This window comes from Camellia sinensis, chromosome 12 (genome assembly GCF_055761805.1).
Source record: "Camellia sinensis isolate YWXY chromosome 12, ASM5576180v1, whole genome shotgun sequence".
NCBI lineage: Eukaryota > Viridiplantae > Streptophyta > Magnoliopsida > Ericales > Theaceae > Camellia > Camellia sinensis.
In genome coordinates, this window is record NC_138972.1 from 126,125,129 (window position 1) to 126,135,996 (window position 10,868).

Genomic DNA, 10,868 nt, shown 5'->3' on the forward strand with positions numbered 1-10,868 from the left:
CATTGGGAGTGCGAGCTATGAAAACTTGGGTTTAATTATTAGTTATTTTACAAATTAAAGTTCCTTGGGGATTTCAAATTCGGGGATTTCAAATAATTTCTAGTTGAGGGTCACAGGATTACCAATTTTGGGTTAAGGTTCTTTTGAGTCTTCATGAATGAATAGAACCATAATTATTTAACGATTGAAATTGAATTATTCTTTAAAAAAAAATTCGTACAATTGTAAATTTTCCAAATTTTTCTTTAAAATTAAATGTTACGTTTATTTAAAATCATAAATTTTAGAAGGAAAACTTTTATTTATGCTTTAAAAGTTGGGATAAATTATTCCTTCATCCCTTAAGGTATGGATTGTTTTAGGATAAATTATTCCTAATGTGTGGATTGTTTGCCACTTTGGTCCTTAAAAGAAAATTTCTTTCACTATGGTTCTAAATTATTTTTCATTTTTGGTCTGATTACCAATTTCCATCACTAAGGGGCAATTTTGAAAATTTAAAATCTAAGTGTTCCAACTTGGTTCCAAAAAAAAAAAAAAAATTTCTCCTTGAGTTGTCAAATCTAAATTTTACTATCTCAAAATAATCCTCTTACCCAAAATCCTACCCAAGTGAATCTCAAAAATCAATTTTCTGCCGATATAAAAAATTGTAAGAAAAGCTTTTTTTTAAGTGACAGAATAAGAAAAAGTGTTATACTTTTAACATTTGTGTGGTATTAATATTACAAATATTATAATTTACATATGGTATACACTCCTTTGCAAGGCCTGTATTGTAGAACCCAAAATTAAAAGAGATGAAAGTGTAATTTAGCTAAAAGTTATGGCTTGACGCGTCGCAATTATAACGGTTCCCTAATCTGATAGGTATATCTTCTTCGTTTCTCAAAAGAGAGAGAGAGAGAGAGAGAGAGAGAGATGGCGTTTCATCTCTCATCCACTGCAGTGGCCTCCTCAGCTTTCCTAGTCTGCTCTCTGTACTCCCCAAAGCACTGTGAGTCTCCCCCAATTTCTCTGCTTTTTTCAATTTTAAACCATCAAAATGCCCATTAGTATTATTTGTTTTTTTAGCATTTCATTGCAGTCCTTTTGCCCTGTGAATACTCTCACTCACTAGTCTCTTCCACGCAAAAACTCTAAAAATCATGACTGGTTTCTCAAATGTCATAGAATTTTTACAATCAAACCCAATTTTGAAATTTTCAGAATTTACACAATTACTGGTTTTTTTTCAAATTTTGTGTATTTGATTATGTTTATTTTGTTTTGTTTGTTTGTTTTTTTTTTCCTGGTGACGAATAATTAATATAGCACACTTGAAGTCAGTTGGGTTTCATGTAAAATCCGGGTTGGAAAATGAGATCAACGTTTCAGACCCTTCATCAGAACCAATCAACATGAAGGTATATGTTTTCGTCATCTTCCTAGAAACTTAAATTTATATATTTATTTTAAGTTTGTTTAATTTTTGGTGGTGAGTCTAGTTAAAATTAGAATGGGTTAGAAATCTTCCACTAATTCAGGTAAAATTTTCTAATTTACATTACTACAGGGATCTCAGACACAAACCTCGCGACGGAATTGTTTGAAGTGTTTATGTTCAGCTATAGCTTTGATAAACATTAGCAGTTCTGTTTCTGGACCAAAGGCGGCAATTGCCCTGGATGGAAAAGAAAGACCCGTCTGTCGGAACTGTAGTGGTAGTGGTGCTATAATATGTGAGTAGATGTTTGCTTGCTCTCCTTTATGGTTAATTTCATTTCTTTGTTTCTTGTCGAATATTTGGACAATTTGTTGTGCGATTATTTTCTTTTCCCAATAATCCTCGAATCCTATGGCTTGGAAATTTCTTCCACTCACTAATACTTGTTCATCTCATCAGAATTGCCAAATTTTACAAATCCCTATGCATTTTGGAACTGCTGATTTTTTTTTTTGTATTTGTACAAATTCATTTTGTGAAGGATCTAGACTTCATCAAGGAGAATGGGAATTGTGTACGGAGCTTTTTGTTCCGTATTGGTGTACTTGTATGATTCCAAACTTGTAGAGTATTTTAGCAGATCGTTTGGCCAACATCATAACAAAATGGACCTATGACTCAGGAGGTTTTATGATGTAGGCCAGCACTAGGAATTTGAGAAATGGGACTTGGGTTATGAAAAGTTTGCTCATTAAGGGTTTAGAATTATAAGGGTAGTTGAAAAGTTGAGGAGTTTTTAGATGAAAGGGTCCTGTATTTTAGAACTTCTTTCGTATGACTTGCATGCTATAATTCATGTATAGTTTCTACATTTTTTAATTTTCTTCTAATTTGTTTGATTTTTTGATATATCTATATATTCACAAAACGTATTCCTGAAGGATTTTTCTTTGCCTTGCGAGCTTGCAAAAAAAGTTTCACTTCCATCTCTTGCCATCCAAGAAATTAGATGGCTTGCAAGATAATAAAATTGGGGGATCATACATCACTTTCTTTGTTTTGTTAACATGTCTATGATTCTTTCTCGACCCTTTTCCTCTTATGGGTGCAAAATACATTATACTTTAGTAAAAGAAATGGTGTAAAGAAGAAAGTTATGCACACGCAAATTTTTGAAATTTCTGAAAACATTAACTATAATGCAAAATTTTCACTAATCGTATCCTTCCCTGGTTTATGAGATGTTCGTCTGCTTTCTATTTAGGTGATATGTGTGGTGGTACAGGAAAATGGAAGGCTCTCAACAGAAAACGGGCCAAAGATGTTTATGAGTTCACTGAATGTCCAAATTGTTACGGTATGTACTTTTTCCACAATGCTCCTAAATGCCGGTTAAGGTTTTTGTGTATACAAATATTTTCATGGCTATCCTAAACTTGCATTGATTAGAAATTAGTATGACATTGCTGAACTCATAGTGGTTTGGGGTACATTTCTACTTCAAGTGAAAATGGGAACATTCTACTTTAATCATTTCGTAGAGTGGAATCATCTATTAGAGATTTGAAATAAAAAATTATGAAAAAGAATTAATCTTCACATCATGTAAGTTGGGCATGTGTTCCTGCAAGCAGTGTCTTGGGTTATGAGCAGGAATTTAACTCTATGAGATCTAGTATCCAGTTGTTCCTCAGCAGATCAATGGTAAAGCGGTCTGCAGTAAACTGATTGTTTGGTAGTTTGAACCTACTTGGGGAGATTTTATTCAGTCTAAACTAAAAATATCAGAACAGTAGGGTCATTCAGATTATGCATTGAATTTTTAATAGTAGCTCTGTAATTGGAGAAGTTTTTTTCTATTGTGCATAGGAAAAGAAAGAAGTGATAACAAAAGTTTTTTAGAGCTAATTATATTATACATCGTGATTTTAGCACAAATTACATCAAATAAAACAAAAACAAAGAAAGAAGATTGAAGAAAAGACCTACTTGGGGGTATTTTTGGAAATAAATGTGACATGCCAACACCAACTCAGAGGTAGGCTTTATATAACAAAGTAGATGTCGTAACTACATTATTATTATTATTATTATTATTATTATATGTTTTGAGCAATGCAATATGCACTAAAATTCTAGTGCTTTTAGTAAGATTTTTAGTGCATGTAGCATTGTTCTTTTTCTTTTCTTTTTTTCTTCTTTTTTTGGAGTTCAAGCTCTTGGCGAGGCACATTGATAATTTGAGCCACCTCCAAGATAACAGAGGACCTGACGTGTTGTAGATGAAATAAATAAAGGAAAAAAAAACTGAATGGAGATGGTGATGATGAGAGTGGAAAGCGTCGTTGATTGACTTGCATCTCTTGCCATCCAACTTAGAGGTAGGCTTTATTTAACAAAGTAGATGTCGTAACTACATTATTTTTGAAAGTTACGTTTTGAGCAATGCAATATGCACTAAAATCCTGTGCTTTTGTATGAGTTTTAGTGCATGTAGCATTGTTCTTTTTCTTTCTTTTTTTTTTTTTCCTCTTCTTTTTTTGGAGTTCAAGCTCTTGGTGAGGCACATTGATAATTTGAGCCACCTCCAAGATAACAGGACCTGACGTGGGTTGGAGTTGTAGATGAAATAAAAAAAAGGAAAAAAAAAAACTGAATGGAGATGGTGATGATGAGAGTGGAAAGTGGCGTTGATTGAACTTCATGTCTAAGAATAGTTAAACTTGATCATCACTCACTATAATTGGTTCTAGATCCATTTGGAAATCTGATTATGGTTTTATCATTCATGTCTGTCTTTATTTTTAGAGGATATATATTAACTTCGAATTTGTCAGATATGTAAACCGTCTGGTTCATCATTTTGTTTATGAATTGTGGTGCAGGTCGAGGGAAACTTGTGTGTCCTGTTTGTTTAGGTACTGGTTTGCCAAACAACAAAGGTCTTCTTAGGAGGCCCGATGCACGACAATTGCTTGATAAGATGTATAATGGTCGGCTTTTACCAAACTCGTAAGATACTTTTTCTCCTCCAGTTGCTTAGTATTCTAATTTGCTCTGCCAGAAAATGTTTAGTGTTTCATTTTAAACGCAAAATGCACGTGTCAACAATTCTATTTCCTCTCTGTTCAAAAAAAAAAAAAAAATTATTTTTCCTCTGTTCAGTTACATCGAATAGTTAATTTAGTACAGATTATGCTTTGACACTCAGAATCAATCGAAAAGCTTTTTAAAATAACTTCTGAACAATTGCAGTTAGTGGCCTTCTCACTTTTAGAGTATACAACCTCAACAAGATGGAACAAGAAGCTGCAGCAATTGTAAATATGGTAAATTTATACCATGCACAACACACGTGGAGATCCAAGCGAGTGTCCTAAATGTATTTTTCTGTAGTATGATTGTTTAGGCTCTCTCTCTCTCTCTCTGTAATTGTGGGTTGGTGAATTGCCTCTATTTGATTTACACAACAGTCACCTGTTAAGGTTTATGCAATACATAGATACTGGCCTACTACGTCTTCTGCTCAATTGATTTTAAGGGCAAACTTGATTAATTTTGGCATGTTTGTTAACAAAATGGCTACTTTCTTGTGGGGTCTCAATTTTCCACTCTCATCATTGTTAGGAGAAAAACATAATGAAGAAGATTAGAAACACCACTGTTTACCCAATCCCATTGTGATTAGGAGGTAGAAACTGGTATTATCGTTGGCAATACTGAGACATAATTTATTAATTGTTACAAAAGATCCAGATCCCTAACACTCCACCTCGCAAAAAGTAGTGAAAATTTCTGCATGTAACAAAAACAAAAAAAGTTCTACCACTAGCAAAATTGAGACAAAACATATCTATGCAAAGACACTTTTCAGCCCTAAGTAGCCATTATCACCTTGTTCAAATGGATAACTTGGCCAAAAACTAAACTTCCAGCAGGAAAGGGACTTCCAGAGCGGCAAAAGAGAGACTTACAGACCATATCATTCTGAGCTTGTGTCCATTACTTCTTTCCTAATTTTGATAGGCACACTCTCACTGACAATTTTAGCATATTCTTCACCATTTAGCCTCAATAACAACTTGACCAAGCATCTGCTATTTATTTACAATGATTGTGCAACAGACACTTCTGTTTTCAAATCACTCTGCTTTGGCTTCTTTCTACTTTGGCGCTTCAACTTATTTGAAGCTTGATCAGCCGTGGAGACTATTTTTGAGACAGTAAATCCAGCTTCTTCGAAACTCTCTGCTCTGTAGGGAATCAAAGAATTGCGAAGAATAACATCAACACCATCGTAAGTCCAAACTCCTAACAAAGCCTCTCCTTTAAGTCCAACAGCAAACCAACCAAGACCTGCAGCGGCTATGTCTACAGAACTCGAATCCCAACTGTTACCACAGACACGAAATTCTTTTCTAATCCATTGTCCAAGCTCTTCAACACGTTTCTCCCCAATTGGTGGCTGAAACATGGAAAACATGTAACAGGATTACAACCAGACATCCAAAAATCAATGCATCACGTGAAAAAAAGAAGATTCATTTACAAGAAGCACCTTTTATCTGAACCACAGACCTAATATATGGGCTTCAAGCACCTGATTATTCAGAAACCACCATGGTTGCTTTTAATCAGTAGATATTTAGGCCAGACTCGCCACAAATTTAGGGTTGGATGATTCGGAAGTTGTAAAAAAATAATGACATGAGCTGAATGTGGGGAAAATGATATACAATCCCAAATAGTTGATATATACACTCCAAGTGAAACAGATAGTTACTGGCACATTTCATGGATGAGATCCATCAGATGAGTGCATGGCATAAGGCACTAAACAAGGTCTCAGGACTCCTTCTTTTGTTACAAATGATGATCTTTAAAAGATGATGGGAATAGTGATAACTGAACTAGGAAACTCATGAGCAAGGAATACAAAAATCATCCTGGAGGGTTAGGGGTGAACCATACCTGCAATTGACGGCCAAAATGATCTTCCAGCATTTTGTACACATTCTCAGTTTTCCCCATGTGTAGTGGAAGATAAGGAGAAGCCCACACTGTGACATAAACGGAATCTACAGATGATTCCTCTATATCTAGCCTCATGAGTCCACCAATATGAACTGAATGTCCTGCCTATGACAACCCAATATTATAAACATAAGCCAAATATATATGATGCAAAGATTCAATATTCAACAAAATCCTATGAAGCAACTGAGTGCTCACAGGTTCAATATGAGCAACAGTACAAGCAATAGGACAACAGAAGTCGGAAATACACTTGTGATATTAAAAACTTTCAAATACTTGGTTCATTATACAGTGCTTACACATTCACATCAGTTATTTATGGGAATTGATAATTAAACCACTGCAACTATCAATTGACCAGGCTTCTAAAACTCGTGACTTCAAATTTTCACACAAACACAGTAGATGTTTAAAATGTTCTAATATATGTATATATAGAAAGTCGACCTAATGCACAAGGCTCTTGTTAAAGTGGGGTCTGGTACAGCACTAAATCATTCTCTTTTCTTGCCTAATGAGACCCCAAAGCATTACCCCTTTAAAATATAATTACAAATCCATAAATTTCCTACTCTTATCAACTTTGGCTGCAAAAACTGTTAAACAATAAGCCAACAAAAAAGCCTTTTTTTGCTGCCCCAAATTAATTTTGGCATCAAGGGTATGTGAGACAGTTCATTACATTCATCCTACATCAACTAACCTTTGGCATGAAAATTGAACAATTAAATCACATTGCATCTTTCTAATAATGAACAAGAAAATTATCATCTTACAAACCTTGATTCTGTATGTCCTGGGTTTCAACTCCTTGCTAATTTGCACAAGTTTCTGCTCTTCCCTCGTCAACCTCGTAGAAATTTGATGAGGATTTAAAAGTCCTGGCGTATCAAACAACTTTGCCTGACTTGGTAGTACCCCCTCAACCCTGACAATTCCCAATGTAGTCCCAGGCACTGGCGCTTCAGTCAAATGTGTAACCTTCCCACCAATATGCTTCCCTATCGAATTAATCAACGTAGACTTCCCTGCATTCTGTGACCCAATTGCCCACACATTCCCTCTTGGCCCTGCCAATCCCACCACATCATCACAAAGATTCTTCAACCCCCAATCTCTCACTGCACTCACCAAATGCACACTCATAATCTTATTCGCTCCTCCCTCTCTCGCCCTTGTTCGAACCCAATGCTCCAACCTTGTTGGAGACAATGAAGCCGGTAACAAATCAATCTTTGTCGCCACCAACACCACCCGCGGCACATTCCCAGATTTCCCCTCCTTCCACCCCCTATAATTCTCATCAATGGTAGCCGAAACCAAATTCGCGACTTTCCTCGGGAACGACCCATCAAAATCCGACACATCCACCACCATCAAAACCACCGACCTCGCCCGAGTTACCGAATTCAACTTCCTCCCAACCGTATGATCAAAATCGAAATCCGGCAATAAATTCTCCACCGTGGAATCCTTCACCTTCCCGTAATGCCTCAACGAGTGACACCTTGCACAAACCACAGGCTTTTCAGGCAACAAACTAGGGTTATTGGGGTTTTCGTCATTTTCGGATTCCACGTGCTCTCTGAGAAAGCCCCTTTTCAGGGAATTCGATATCTCCGGTTCTTCAGCAACTGGGTTCCGATTGATGGGAGATTTGTAATCAGGGTTTTTGGGTGATGGTTTGATGAAGAACCCAGGTTGTTTTGTGTCTGTGTCCTGCATTGGGACACCACAACCAGGGCAAATTGGGAGAGTTTTGGAAGTGGATTCATCGTAATTTCCATCTCTGTTGAGGTGTAGAGTTGTGGGTTTTGGTTGTTTGGGTTGTTGTGAGGAGAAAGATCTGAGAAACAATTGTGAAGCTAGGGTTTTAGTAGGGTTTTGGGGAAATGGTTTTGTTTGGGGCTCAAAGATTGATGATGGAAGAGATGTAGTAGATACAGGAGGCTCTGTATATGTATATTTTGAGTGAGAGAATTGAAGGAGGCGTTTGAGCTTTGATGTAGAGACTGCTCGGACTATCATTCTCTCTCTCTCTCTCTCTCTCTCTCTCTCTCTCAACCCTAAACCCTATACCTCAAAAAAATAAAAATAAAAATAAAAATACCTCAACAGTGCTTTGCAATGCTTCTTTCTTCTTTGTGCCTGAGAATTGTGAAGCTTAATTTCTATTTATGGTTGGGTTGTAATTTGGACGGATTCAATTTGAACAATCTGAATTTAATTTGAATATTTTTAGGATTTAGATAAAATGTTTTTTAAATTCGATATGGGTTTAGATAAAAGTTTAAAAGCCTCCAATTAAATTTAAGCGAACTTGGGTAAAGAAGTCAAACAATTCGAACAACTCGAGCCCGAATTATACATATATAAATATGTAAAAATATTAAATATATATAAATTATTAGTCATTACATGATATTAAATTAATTTAAATTATTAAATCATATCATATATATATACAAAAAATATAAAATCTTACTTTTTTTTAATTTTTACTCATAAATTGTAATGACTACTATAAATGCATCTCTCTTACATTATTAAATTATTTGTTTTAATGGTATTAATGATTTTATATAATAAAAATATATATAAATAGAGTCAAATTTTAATAATTTAATAATGTAGCCAGAAAAAAAAATGAAATTCATTTACAATTCGGATTTCACTCGGGTCAGGCTTGGTCAGGCAATCTCGAGTTACAATTCGGGCTTGAGCAGGCCTGGGCAAGTCCCGGTACAACTTAGGTTGGGCTTCGACAATCCCCTAACTCGACTGAACTCGCCCGTGTTGCACCCCTAATTTATGTAGACTAAGATTATCTCCACCGTTTATTCTTTTTTTTCTTTAATTATATTTGAGAAAAAGTTTCATTTAAGGCAAATTGTTTGAGATGATCTAAATAAATACATTTTTTAATTTTTTATGAAAAGATATATAGAAAAGTTGAGAGGTGATGTGACTTAAAAAAAATAAAAAAATAAAAAGTGTACTTATATAGTACACCCCAAACAAAGCCTTGTCCCTATGGTTTGATATTTGTGTTACTTTGGTTGCTTTTCAATTGTGACATATTTGACTCTAAATTTTGAATCTTGTTTTAAATAAGTCGTCAATTTGATAAAATAAAAACTAATTTGATAAAAATAAATGTCAAAAAAATATTTTTGAATTTTTAAAAATTGTTTCTACCCATTAAAGATAAAATTGTGTAAAATTAATAAATCTTTTAGACATTTATTTATTTATTTATTTTTATTATGTGTTTGGATAATGATCATGTAATGGGTAGTTTTTATTTTCATTAAATTAGTTTCTATTTTTCAAAAGTCAAATATAGCGACAACTTAATATCATTATTAAACCAATCCATTAAATCAAAAAAATCAAAATTAAAAATATTTTATATATTAAATATATTGATTACACATTAAAATCCTAGCAATCACCAATTACATGATCATTATAAAAACACATAATAAAAATTAATTTGGTATAATAAATAAATAAATGTCTAAAAGATTTATCAATTTTACATAATTTTATCTTTGGTTGGTAGAAATAATTTTTAAAAATTTATAAATATTTTTTTGACATTTATTTTTGTCAAATTAGTTTATATTTTATCAAATTAGCAATTTTGCCCTTGAAATTAAGTAATTATATCTTCAATTGTCCTTATTTAGAACAATATTCAAAATTAATGATCAAATGTGTCACAATTAAAAAAGTCAGGAATTAAAGTGATATGAGTCTCAAACTATAGTGACTGTTAGTGTAATTTACCCTGTCAACTAATATCGTGAATTCTAATGAAAAATTTTAAATTTTCATCAAGTATTGGTCAACTAAGAGGACAACCGGACAGATGTGGGCCAGTCAACCGATTCGGTGTAAATTGACCACAGTTGATAGGACAATTTTGTAAGGAAGAGGCTGTCTAGGAAGACGTCAGCCCCAACAATCACCTACAAATTTGATAAAACGTTCTAGACATCCTCAATTTAATGAAAAGTTTAAGACATCATTAATTTGATATTAATTTGATGTTATGACTGGAACACCAAACCGGAAAACGTTGGAAACACTCTAAAAGTGAATATGATTTATGAAAAAATATATATATATTATTTCAAAATTTGTACAATGAATTACACTATTTGTTGACTTTTTATGAAAAGACATACAGAAAAATAAAGATATGATGTGACTCAAAAAAGATAAAAAAAATAAAAAGTGTACTTATAGGGTGCGTTTGTTTGGACGGACTGGATAAGGAGGGATTGTAATCCATCGGACTGTTAGTCCTGGGATACATTGTCCCTGGACTATTTGGTCGGACTAGATTTGTATCCTATGTTTGTTTAGTCATGGGATTAGAGGTCTGGATTGGACTATT

At 34.0% G+C, this 10,868-nt stretch overlaps 2 protein-coding genes across 3 annotated transcripts; one reads left to right on the forward strand and one right to left on the reverse strand.

Annotated features, from left to right (window-relative positions):
- Positions 1 to 117: 117 nt before the first annotated feature.
- EDA3 (DnaJ/Hsp40 cysteine-rich domain superfamily protein) lies at positions 118 to 4,956 on the forward strand. Of its 2 annotated transcripts, XM_028225767.2 has the most exons (6): positions 118 to 997; positions 1,315 to 1,406; positions 1,556 to 1,721; positions 2,691 to 2,783; positions 4,312 to 4,438; positions 4,682 to 4,956. In XM_028225767.2, exons 1-6 carry the CDS (start codon positions 922 to 924, stop codon positions 4,683 to 4,685), a joined length of 558 nt encoding a protein of 185 aa, XP_028081568.1. In that variant the 5' UTR covers positions 118 to 921; the 3' UTR covers positions 4,686 to 4,956. The 2 variants fall into 2 exon arrangements, with proteins under 2 accessions (XP_028081568.1, XP_082755943.1); XM_082899817.1 differs by lacking the exons at positions 4,312 to 4,438; positions 4,682 to 4,956 and adding an exon at positions 3,709 to 3,802.
- A 134-nt stretch (positions 4,957 to 5,090) lies between these two features.
- LOC114282965 (P-loop containing nucleoside triphosphate hydrolases superfamily protein) lies at positions 5,091 to 8,613 on the reverse strand. Its single transcript, XM_082899816.1, has 3 exons — positions 7,244 to 8,613; positions 6,398 to 6,565; positions 5,091 to 5,891 (listed from the first exon to the last, which is right to left on the reverse strand). The coding sequence occupies exons 1-3, from the start codon at positions 8,489 to 8,491 to the stop codon at positions 5,532 to 5,534; spliced, it is 1,776 nt and encodes a 591-aa protein (XP_082755942.1). The 5' UTR covers positions 8,492 to 8,613; the 3' UTR covers positions 5,091 to 5,531.
- Positions 8,614 to 10,868: the final 2,255 nt, after the last annotated feature.